Source organism: Lethenteron reissneri, chromosome 27 (genome assembly GCF_015708825.2).
Source record: "Lethenteron reissneri isolate LAM-NWPU_2019-01 chromosome 27, ASM1570882v1, whole genome shotgun sequence".
Lineage (NCBI taxonomy): Eukaryota > Metazoa > Chordata > Hyperoartia > Petromyzontiformes > Petromyzontidae > Lethenteron > Lethenteron reissneri.
Window position 1 is genome coordinate 16,324,974 of NC_083805.1, and position 12,184 is coordinate 16,337,157.

General features: G+C 55.8%; 1 protein-coding gene across 4 annotated transcripts in view; it reads right to left on the reverse strand.

The window, feature by feature from the left end:
• Positions 1–1,183: 1,183 nt before the first annotated feature.
• Positions 1,184–12,184, reverse strand: part of LOC133348653 (DENN domain-containing protein 1B-like) — a 50,668-nt gene continuing 39,667 nt past the window's right edge. For 2 of the 4 annotated variants that reach the window (XM_061561585.1, XM_061561586.1), the window contains 6 exons: positions 10,835–10,906; positions 10,470–10,547; positions 9,764–9,960; positions 8,486–8,587; positions 6,005–6,140; positions 1,184–3,496 (listed from right to left, as the gene is read on the reverse strand). In XM_061561585.1, coding sequence (XP_061417569.1) covers positions 2,519–3,496; positions 6,005–6,140; positions 8,486–8,587; positions 9,764–9,960; positions 10,470–10,547; positions 10,835–10,906 — 1,563 coding nt within the window. In that variant the 3' untranslated portion in view covers positions 1,184–2,518. The remainder of the gene's footprint in view (positions 3,497–6,004; positions 6,141–8,485; positions 8,588–9,763; positions 9,961–10,469; positions 10,548–10,834; positions 10,907–12,184) is intronic. The other 2 variants (XM_061561587.1, XM_061561588.1) reach the window with 2 other exon arrangements.

A 12,184-nucleotide genomic window follows, 5' to 3' on the forward strand; every position in this document is an offset into this window, starting at 1 on the left:
GAGGTTGAGCACGGCGGATGACGTTGGGTCTCGTGAAGGTGGCCTCTGCGTAGCATTCCGGCCCACTGGGGAGCAGAGAGCCCGTGGGAGGCACGGCACGACGCTTGCAGGAGGCACGGCACGACGTGGGAGGCACGGCACGACGCTTGCAGGAGGCACCGTGGCGGCGGCGAGCAGAGGGCATCCCCGCACGGGTAAGAGCAGCCTCACTGCCGAATGGCTGAACAACAAAACGAGGGCCGTCGCTCCCCGCGCGGGTACAGCGGCAGCGGTCACTGGCGAGCGCCCAAAAAGCATCGCATGATCGAACCCCGGCGAGGTGGGGGTGGTCAACTCAGCATTTCGTCTCTCCGGGGAGGGGGGGGGGGGGCGATTTGCAGCGAGGACGACCCACTCCTGTGTCCTCTGTGGGGAAGTCGACAAATATCCTTTCGTGGAGACATCAATCCCCCTGCAATGGGAATGTGGAATCGGGGAGGCCGATAGGCAGGGATGCGCACCGCTCGGACTCCGCTTGGAGAGACGGTTTGAAAACGGGGAAAAAAAATTATAAATCGCTTTGGGTGGCAGATTTGTGCCGGAGAGGCGCCACATGTCAGTGAAGCAAAAGCACCACGGTGGCGAGATGTTATCTCCCTCGCCTGGTGTGCAGGAGGTCCTGTGTTCGATCCCAACCCAGACACGTGCTGCTGTATATTTGTAATTTGCATGTGCGTCTCGCTCTCCCCGTGGTCACGTGGATTTTTCTCTGGGTCCTCCGGTTTGTCCCTTCACGTGTAGAATCAACGTCGCCACGCGTTTAGAGTATTTGGCTGCAACACATTTCGGCGTGATCAGCCAACTAAGCTGAGCAATCATTTGTGGTGGCCAGGTCGCTTCAGGCAAAAGAGCTACATTGCTCAGTGGGCCTTACCTGCTAAACTAAAACATTTTCAGTTTCGGAAACCCGACTTGAAGCAGCGACACGGCCAACGGCGCTGGCTGGCTCCCTCGCCAAGAACGGCGAATTTCCACCACCGGCTCAGGGATGGGGGTGCCGCTCACTGCTCCGTCGACCATGGCGTCTTTGCTTTCCGCTCACATCCGGGCAAACTAAACGTCGTGGCTTCCAGTCCGGTGAGTCCACGGCAGTCCTTGGCAAAGGTCTCGTGGTGCAGGACGTAACGGAGATGGAAGTAGAACGAAGAGAGCAATTGGGTTTATTTGTTGACTTGTTTACACTGTGCATTAATGTTAATCGGAGAGCGAGCGCTTTCCTCCGGTTGTCCACCTTCAGACCCACAACACCTCCTCGTCACTCGAGAGAGGGCTCTCAGCTGCGTAAACGAACCAATCGCAAAGGGGAATCGGCTCGTACTTCATGAGCTGTCCCCCTGTGAAATGCCTAACCGGGATATTTCCATCTCGGCGTTGCCCCCAAACGCCGCGTCTCCTCCCGGCTTGTAATTCACGAGAGGTGACCGGAAGGTCGATGGGCCAACACGGGAAGCGGCGAGTAACCGTGATGAAGCCACGGAACTTCTCTACGGGGGCTTTCTGGAAGTGCAAGTGAGCTTTCTTCATCATAATCATCATTTAACACATAGTAGGCTTTCATGGCCGATATTATCAATAATCGTTTTTTTTTGTGGTTAGATCGCGTAAATATAAATGTCATCATCATCATCATTTAACACGTAGTAGGCTTTCGTGGCCGATATTATCCATAATCGATTGTTTTTTGGGTTAGATCGCGTAAATATGTGTCATTTAAACTCGCCACCACCCAACACAGCCAATTGGTAAGGCTTGCCGTGAAAAAAAAAAAAATTACGTCTGTCGCCTGGTGAGGATGGTTGTTATCACCGGCGAAATGTGACAGTACTCGAATTGTAAATGTTGTCGTGGGTTTATCCTCCACCACACAACCGGTTGGTGTTGAACTCGTAAGGAACCTGTCACATTCACCATTTGTTTCAAGCAATACGATTGCAAACGCCTCGTCAACAAAGACCAGAGTTAGCTATCAATTTGTAATCTGGTGATCCTTCCTTGATAACAAGAGATGTTCACCTGAACAGCGACCCTATCTTGCAGCTCCACTTCTCTTTTCAGGCCATGGATTTTGCGTTCATCCCCCCAAAAATAAAAAGTACAATAATAAAAATAATAAAATAGCAGTGGCATTAGTCCATAATTCAGGCAAAACAAATTAACACTGGAAGGCACTCACGTATACTAGCATCGTCCCCAACACGCTCACCGCCTACGCTTCTACTTTCTTCCGGGCAGAGCGGGGAGAAGCCGCGGGGGGAGGGTGTGGGGAAGTGGCTTTCCGGGAGGAGCGCCACCACTTTCCCAATCGTTTGCGCCGAGCCATTGGCGGGCGAGTTCTCCGCTGCGATCGCGCGTCTCGGTCGCTCTTGTCGAGCGGTTGAACCTTGGCGGTATAATTCGAGTGTTCGATCGTGGCCGCGATTGCGCCCCACGCTCCACACCCCCCCTCTCTCTCTCCAGACACGTGTCCGTCCCGCGATCATCAATCGAACGTTTCCCACTGCTGCCTGCGCTGCGTGACGTCGCCGTCACGTGACCCGGGATCCGGGAGCGGGAGAGACGTGGGCGGGTTCGGCCTCCTCGCCCGCGCAGGCATCTGGTTGGCCGGCGCGGTCACGTGATGGTTTGCCGCCGCTGCCACGAGATTGGCCGGTGGGAAGGTTTGATTAAACGGAGACGTCTGATTGGCTAAGAATGGAGGCAACTGATTGGCTGGCTGCACAGGCAGCGTCCTGTTGGCCGCGTGCGGGGGCAGCGGCACCGGAGCTTGCATCCGATTGGCCACTTGATAGTTGAAGGGGAACGTCCGATTGGCTGGCGGGACAGCCGGACCGCACGTCGCGAACGCAACGGGCGTGGCCTGAAGGCAATTGGCCAGCGCGGGCGGCGGCTGCTGCGGCGCGACCGCAAACCGATTTGCTGGCAAGGAAGCGATCCGATTGGCCGGCGGGAACGGGGCGAAGCGATTCGCCGACACCATCGCGGGATGTGGAGCATCGAAGAGGCTCAGGGCGGGCGAGGGGTGGAAGCGCCGCGGGGCGGGGGGAGACGCCTCCAGCAGGTCGCGGACGCTCGGCTCCCCGGCGACGGTGGCGGCGGTGGCGCCGGGGAGCTGCGTCCGCCGCTTCAGGGGGTCGAGCAGATCCAGGAGGTCCGGCTCCTCGACCCCCCCGGCGCTCCCCCCGTCGCCGCCGCCTTCGCCGTCTCCCGGCTCGTCGAGGCTGACGAGGTCGTCGAAGCCGCCGGGGTGGCGACGCGCCGCGGCCCTCTCGGCGCGCCGGCGCGGCTTGGCGCCGTGGTTGTTGTTGGAGTCCCCCGCGTCCGCTCTCGAGGGGTGGGCGGCCGGGGGTGGGGCCAGCAGCCGGGGAGCGCTCTGGTTGGTCGGGAAGCGGGGCAGGGGCGGAGTCAGCGACGGCAGGGAAGCGCCAACGTCGGCCAACGAGAGGCCTGGAGCAGGCGGCTGAGGACACGCACGCACGCACACACGCACACACGCACACGCATGCACTTCACACATGGCGTACGTCCTTGACGGAGCTGGAATCCACCGAGAGGTGCTGATCTGCACTAGCAGCCCCGAACCACTGCCAGGCCCTCCATAACACAACCACTACCAACTTCCAACAGCTCGGTATCTCGTTAATGAATCACCAATCGTGATTTTCACCCAGAACCTTCCAATTGTGGGTATACATTATGCACTCTATAGTGTGGCACGCCGTCCCTCTCAACGCACGGCAACCGAGAACCTGGCTGAAGCTTGAGTATCGATCGATTCCCAGGGAAGTGTGATTTGAAGTCAAGGTCTGACGCGAGCCAAACCAGCAACCCTCGTCCACCCCTTTCATGAACGTGTGTGTGAAAGTGTGTGTGAAAGTGTGTGTGTGTGTGTCGACTCAGCCTCAAATGAGTACCTGGTGCGGTGTGTAAACATCGCCACTAGGGAGACAAAGGTGGTCGGGCGTGTTTGCTCTCCACCCACCCCCTCGTGTACCGTTCCGGCCTTCATAGGTGTTCGCTAACAGCACTTGCCCCTACAGTCTGTTAAAGCTATACGGGTGATCTTTTATCTTAGTGTGTGTGTGCCCCGTGACCTCCTGCCAGCAGGCGTTTGACACTTCACGTGGCCTCAAGGTGCACAAAGGGCGGTCCTGCACAGATTCCATATTTTCTGTCCGTCTGCTACAGCAGAGGTGTAGGGAATTCCAACAAGACCTACATCTCTGCTTTATTGACCTGGTCAAGGCCTATGACAGCATCAGTAGGCCTGGGCTCTCGGTTGTTCTTTGTGCTTTCGGAGTCCCTGACGCTCTGCTCATGATCATCAAGTAGCTTCATGATGGTGAGCGGGCGCGGGTAAAACTACGTGGCCGGGAGTCAGAGCCTTTCCCTGTACACCTTGGGGTGCGACAGGAATGTCCTCTGGCTCCCACATTATTTAACATCTATTTTGACCACGTAGTTCGTGAAGCCTTCAATAGCTGTACCGGGAGAATTTCCATTTGGTACAGATACAATTGGAGGCTGATCGATGCCTGGGTGCGGTCAAGGGATGGCTCCCTATTGCTCAACCATGTTATGTATGCCAATGATCCGGTAGTTGCCGCTCACTCAGAGGAGGAGTTGGAGGCGCTGCTGCTGAACCTGGAGCTTGCCACTAAGAGGTGGGGCCTTACCATCAGCCCCACCAAAACTAAGCACCTGCCTGGGCATTTTGTACCATCGGACAATCCACCCACACAACTCCCAATTGGTGATAGGGCAGTTGTGGAGAGAGTGGAGAGTTTCCCATACCTGGGCAGTGTGCTTATGACCGGCTCCAGTCTATCAGCAGAGGTCTCACTCCGAATCAGTCGAGCGGCATTATCTTTTCATTGGTTGCGTAACGCTGTGTGGAAGCTACCTGGTCTGTCGCTCCGCACGAAGCTTCAGGTCTTCTCGGCCACAGTCATTCCCTCCCTTCTCTATGCTTGCGAAACATGGACCCCCCTAATGTAACATCTTCGCCGGTTAGAAACATTTAGGCTGGCCTGCCTACGATCCATCCTGGGTGTAACCAGGCTGGATTGTGGGAGCTCACAAATCCTTGAAGATCTGGACAAAATCCCATCGGTGAGCTCCTCCGGCAGGCAAGGCTGCATTGGCTGGGTCATGTAGCCCTTATGCCCAGTCACCGCATGCCTAAACAGCTTTTGATCGGCCGGATCGAGGGGGCTAGAGAAGAGATGGAGTGATGTGATACAGGAGGATGTGGAGCTGAGTGGACTTGCCGATGACTGGTATCAGCAGTGTCAAGATCGGCCTCTGTGGAGCAGGCTCGTGAATGACGCTACTGGGTAGTTGGAGGCAGTCGCCCTCCACCAACAACGGAGGGCGGAGGAGCGACGCTCACAACAACGTGTGGAGCACCGTGTGGCTAAAGCACAGCAAGTTGGCACAGTAGGAGGCACAGGTGGTGCATCAGCCAGTCATCTCGGTCATCTCAGTCAGTCGACCCGTGGCACCTGAGTCTGCCCCGTGACCTCCTGCCAGCGGGCGTTTGACACTTCACGTGGCCTCAACGTGCACATAGCCTGGCACAAGCGTCGTGGTGACGTCACCACCACTTAGTGGCGAATGGCAGTTGCTGTTGTTGTGTGTGTGGGGAGTGGTGGCGTCGTGGTTAGCGTGCTGCCACTACGAACCCGGCAACCCGGGTTTGATTCTCGCTCACAGTCGACACCAGTGACGAATACCTGAACCGGTACTGGGATGCCCTTAGGTCGACTCAGCCTCAAATGAGTACCACATACAGTGTGTAAACATTGCCATTGGAGAGACAAAGGCGGCTGGGCGTAGTACTGGCCACTTACCCTCGTGTGCCTTCTCGGCCTACATCGGTGCTACTCGCTAACAGCACTTGCCCCAACAGCCTGTGAAAGGCTATACGGGGTATCTTTATCTTTGTATGTGTGTGCGCGTGAGTCACCCTGCTCATGAGTCGGTCTCCTCGCAGGTCGTCCAATGACTTCGCCGCCAGCTGATGCCGCACGGCCTCCGCCGGCCAATCGGATCGCTCCGCACGGTTGTGATGACGATTGTCCAGCGAGCGGTAGGGCTGCGACCTGGGAACGGCCACGCAGCAATCCACGGTCACTCTCAACATCCCCCACAGCATTGACATCAACCCACGTGAACACTGCCCCAGGTAAATATTGCCCACAGTGAACATGACCCCAGGTGAACACCGCCCCACGCCTCCATCTCCTACGGCAATGTCACGGAGTCGACTACGCGAGCACACGGCAAGACCACCGCCGGCCGACTCAGTCACCGATTGGCTGCGGTGGACTCGAGTGTCCGCGCTGATGCGCCTTAGCCGTGCCCTAGCCCCTCGGGGAGGGCCTCTCGGAGAAGATCCAGCACGGAGCGGCTCTGAGCCCTCGCAGCTTGCAGCAGCAGCAGTAGCGGCAGCAGCAGCGGCAGCAGCAGCGGCAGCAGCAGCAGCAGCGGCAGCAGCAGTGGCAGACACGGCCCCAAAACGAATTTCACACGGTCCACGGGCGGCATGGGAATCCGGAACAGGCCGCAGACATCCCCCATTGCAGCATTTCAGCAGCACTAATCAGGTACTAAAGGGAAAATCTTCCACCTGGGCACCACGGTGCCGAGATGTTGACTACCTCGCCTGGTATACAGGAGGTCGTGGTTTCGATCCCGACCATGATGCCTGCTGCTGCTGTATATTTGGAGTTTGCAAGTTCTCCTCGTGGTCACGTGGATTTTTCTCCAGGCCCTCTGCTTTTTCCCTCCACTTTCAGAGTAGTTGGCTACTGCTATAAATTTCCACGCGATAAGCCACTGCGTTGAGCTGTCATTTGTGGCTGCCAGGTCGCTTCTGAAAAAGAGCCACGTAGCTCAGTGGGCCTTACCTGGTAAAAATAAAAATTGTTTAGTTTCACAATTGTTTATAGTTTCACTGCGTTTCAAATCACAGAAGTCACCGAGCCATGCATATAAACGCGCATTTGGCGGAGCAATGTATTTGAAAATGCCATTCGGGCTCTCAGCCAGGGAAAAGATTCACCCAGCCCTGGCTGAGAGGAGCAACCCAAAAACACAAACGCAACTTTGCCCAACACATTCCGAACATCCAGCGAGGCAACAAGAGTGACAGGGAGCTTCACTCGCAATCAGAAAGCTCGCGAGTTCAAGTCCACTCAACCCACAATTCCTTGGTGGCCAATAAAATGAGTACCTTTGTGGGTATAGGTCGTTGGCCTCTAGCTCACTAAACTTGTATATTACCAGGTAAGGCCCACTAAGCAATTAAGCTCTTTTTCAGATGCGCATTGGCCGCAAATGAAAGCTCATCGAAGTGCTTCATCATGTGGAACTTTATAGCATCCAAATACTCTCAAAGTGGAGGTAAAATCCGGAGGGGCCGGAGAAAATCCACACGACCACGGGGAGAGAGATGTTGCAAACCCCAAATATACAGCAGCAGGCGTCAGGGTTGGGATCGAACCACGACCTCCTGTATACAAGGCGAGGCAGTTAACATCTCCTAGCCACCGTGGCTCTCTAGCACGACCGTACCGCCTACCGCTGTGCCAACGTGGAATTTCCAAGCCCGGCGAGTTTCTCAGAACCGCCGACATCTCCAGCCGTTCGCGCGCAATGCGGGGTTACGAGTCGAGCCACCGACGACTTGCATCGGCCCACAGACTTACACCGAGAGCCACACCCTTACAGAGACCTACACGCTGACCGACATAGCCCAAGTTGTTATTAAACTGGGCTTGCAGGTCTTGGTCCGGTCACTAATGTTAAATCGGAATGCAAACAGCTGGATGGTATCAGCAGGGCATGTGTGCCACCCAGTGGTGGTTAAGAGGGTGGTGAAGAGACGTCACGGTTTGGTCCGTGTTGCCGTCTCCTGGGTTTGCTCCGGCGCTAAAACCGAGCGATGGATGAACACGGCCCACAACAATTCACAAAGGGCCTTTCTTCTACCCTCCTCTCGATTCTGTAAAAAAACAAACGCATTTTTCTCTTACCAGGTAAGGCCCACATGGAGCTCTTGATCAGAAGCGACCTGGCCACAAACGATCGCACCAATGAAGTGGCTCATCATCGTGTGGAAATGTATCGCAGCCAAATACTCAAAACACACGTTTCTAAATCTGGAGGGGAAATCTCAGAGGGCCCAGAGAAAAATCCACACGACCACGGGGAGAACGTGCAAAGTCGAAATATGCAGGTGTCAGGGTTGGGATCAAACCCACAACCTCCTCCATAGCAGCGAGGGAGATAATATCCCCCCACGGTGGCGGCTCTTCACGACCTGCCCACATGCTTCACTACCGCCCACATGTTTTCTGTGTTGCGTCAATCGTGCCCCTACACACGACACGCTGTCTCTCTCTCGATCACTCCCTCTCTCCCCGCGCACGCGCGCGTCACGTACATGCAGACACACCAGCGGAGGTGACAGCCCAGTAGCCGAGTGTCCGGAAAACCAGGAGCGGAATCCTCGGGGTCAGAGCCGGAATCCTCCAGAAAATAAGGGCTAGAAATACAAAGCAGGAAGGACGGGAGAGAGAGAGAGAGAAAGGGGGGGAGGAGCCAGACGATAGGAAGCAGAAAAAGGGCCCAGAAGGACCGGAACATTTAAGAGGCGGCGTTGGGAAATGCGTGCGTTTACATTTGCGCGAGTGCTGAGCGAAGGGATTCCAGTTTTTTTTTAGGACATCAGGACAGAGGAAGGATAGCGACAGATTTGAATGTGGCGGAAGCGATATTTATAACCTTCAACCTGAACACACCTGACTCACAACAGTAAAAGCGCTCACTCACGTGCCATATTCTTCATTACGAATACGGAAGCGTTGGGGATGCACGCGTTACGTAAAGACAAGTAATGAGTTCCAGAAACGAGCCCCGGTAAAAAAAACCCCACAACATTAGGCAAGTTGCCCCTTGCAATCACACCGCCGTTTAATTCGACGCATGCCAGCTTTAACAACACCGCTGTGTTATTTAGCAGCACGTGCCGACCGGTTTGCTTTTCAGGACGGCGCTTCAAACGCAGTGGACGCGCCGACATCCCTGGCGAGCGGGGCCCAGGTGGTCACGGTTCACCACAGCCGCCGCCACGGGGCCACACGCAGCTGCTGCTGCCGAGATCAATCCAACACGACGAGCGGTGCTCCACTTCGGAAAGTCGTCGCAAAATAGACGACGGACATCACATCGCCCCCTCCGTGGCCTTGTCGGATTTTTTTGAAAGCCAAGCAGAAGACGAGCCTGGACTTTCCTCGGTGGTGGCTGCCAACCGCTATGCATTATAGGTGCCATAGGCTGTGAGGTGGACGCAGGGCGGGCAGCAAGCGGGCTCTGCGGTGCAACCCACTGCGGCAGTACAGCAAGTGGACTCGTCTCCATCTGTACGCGGAGCGTTTTTGCCCCCGGGCGCTCCGTTTCCTCCTAACAATTAACAATCGCTCGTCAACGGGATCCCCCATGCCGACATAGGACGGCAGAGAGCTTGGGGCTCCATCGTTTGGCAGCGCCGCTTCACGGCCGCCCCCCTTCCTGCCTCTCGTTTGCGCGGCTTCTTCCCCCCCCCCCCACCGCCCACCCCCCCCCCCCGGCGCCACCCGAGCTCGGGGAGAACCGTCGCGGCGCGCGGCACACGGAGTCGCGGACGCCCTGCGCGGGACTTGCGAGGTGCGGGCGTGCGTACATGTCCGGGCTGGGCAGCGACGTGCGCTTCCAGTCAGCGACGTCCCCGTTGGAGCCCAGCGGGGCCGCCCCGGCGGCGGCGGCGGCGGCGGCCCCGGTGGGCGAGGGGTCGTGGTCCGGCGAGGCCCACGGCTCTCCCAGGCGGCTGAACGTCGTGGGGCTTTCTTGCGGGGAGAAGTCGTCCACGGAGGATCCCTCCTGCGGGCCCCCCACCCCGCAGAGGCAGCAGGGTGAACGACCAACCAGGGGGAGTGCGGGGGGGGGGGGGGGGCGCCGTGGTAGCGGATGGGCCTTCAGGCCAGCGGTGTCGCTGCATGTGGTTGTCTAGGTGTTGTTGTCTGTGAGTAGTTGTTGCTGTTGTGTGCATGTAGTTGTCGTTGTGCGTGTATAGTTGTGCGTGTGTAGCGGTGCGTGTGTAATTCTTGTTGTGCGTGTGTAGTTGTGCGTGTGTAGTTGTTGTGCGTGTGTAGTTGTGCGTGTGTAGTTGTTGTGCGTTGTAGTTGTTGTGCGTGTGTAGTTGTGCGTGTGTAGTTGTGCGTGTGTAGTTGTTGTGCATGTGTAGTTGTGCATGTGTAGTTGTGCGTGTGTAGTTGTTGTGCGTGTGTAGTTGTGCGTGTGTAGTTGTGCGTGTGTAGTTGTTGTGCGTGTGTAGTTGTTGTGCGTGTGTAGTTGTGCGTGTGTAGTTGTTGTGCGTGTCAGGGTCGCACCTTCTGCTTGAGGCGGCTCTTCACCTCCTGGATGCCCATGCGTGCCTGGTCTTTCGCGAGTTTCGCTTGCTCCCTCGCCTGCTCACGCACGCGCACATCAACGCACGCGCACATCAACGCACGCGCGCGCACATCAACGCACGCGCGCGTACACACGCGTCGGCAACGATCCTCCCCCGCCCCGTGAAATCTTTAACAGAGTCAAGGCCTATCGAACGTACACAGAGGCAGGCCGTGCGCTTGCCGAGTCCTCGCAGGAAATCAGCAGCGGCTACGATGTACGGGGTAAGCGGAGACGGGGGGGGGGGGTGCTCGCGAATAGTTGTCTGCGTGCGTCTGCATTGCGTCTGAGTGCGTCCGCTCACAAACTTGTACACAGACTTCACGGCGGGATTGGCCTTGGACTTCACCGTCTGGAAGATGGCCCCGCCTCCTTTCTGCAGCAGACAATTGGGGCACGGGGCAGACACGTGATCGTTTACTCGTGCGTCGAGTTTGCGAGCCAGGCACGGCTGGGCCGCGATTGGGCAAGCGGGCACGGCACCACCGCTGCTCACCCAGGCCCATGTCTGCCTTGTCTCGCCAATCTTAGACCAATGCACACGTCCTCAAAGCACGTTTGCTAGCGTGTTTTTACCACAAGCACGTGTCGTTAATGCAGACTTGATGCCTTACAAGTAGGTGATCTTACTTGGTGTTTGAACATCTTAACACACGTGTGTTATCTCCGAAGAGGGTAAAAGCCTATTAGTTTTTTCTTCAACATTTTGGTACCGGGAAAAAATGGTGCCGTAGATATAACTGCTAAAGCCGAGCTACTAATGCAGTGAAATTTGCACCGCCTCTTTGTTGTTCGCCTTATCTGTTCTCTGGCCTAACACTGGTGGGATAAGGCCATACAACAGAAGGCTGCCTCTATACTCTTTAGATCTTTCATCAGATCACGGGCACTTGTGTTGCGCCCTAAACGTCGTGATTTATTTTATTTCTACCCACGTGACTTCACCGAAAGAACCAAAGAGTATGGATTTGTGCAGTCACGAAAGCTTCAAATCCAGACTGTCTCTGGTGTAGACCAATCAATTTCAAAGACAATACATATATTTACGAGAGCATGTTTGACCACAAACATGCGTGTTTAATGCAGACTTGATGCCTTGCATTAGGTGTCTATTGGGTGTTTGAATATCGTAACACCCCTTTGTTGTATTGCCAGAAAGGGTGAAGCCTGTTCTTCTTTTCATCAACAAATAATTCACAATTGAAACAACATTGTTTGAAACTCGAAAAATCTCAACAATCATCGCCGAACTGTCTGGGAAACTATTCCGTTATTGAACAGGCTCCCGTTTAGCAATTTAAGCGCCGCACTTGAGCGTCGTCTATCGGGGTGCGGCACAAAAGGTAAAAATCTCCCCTCCGATGACACAAAGTTGGGTTGACTGTTTAAACATGTTGCACTCTTTCTGCTGAGGAAACGTCATCATACAAAGAGCTCCCCAGTAAAGTGCGATGTGAAGCAAGGCACCCAAGCGTCTAAAGTAAAATCGAGGTGAAAGTAAAAGAAAGCAACATGAAGAATAATTCGTACAAAGGCCGAGAGCAAAAGAGCTCAGACGCACGTCGATATGAGGAACCCAGCCCAACGTCTGCCACTTCACCGGCACCAAGGCCTCTTTTCCACTGCACAACCGAGCCGTGCCGGGGCCATGCCG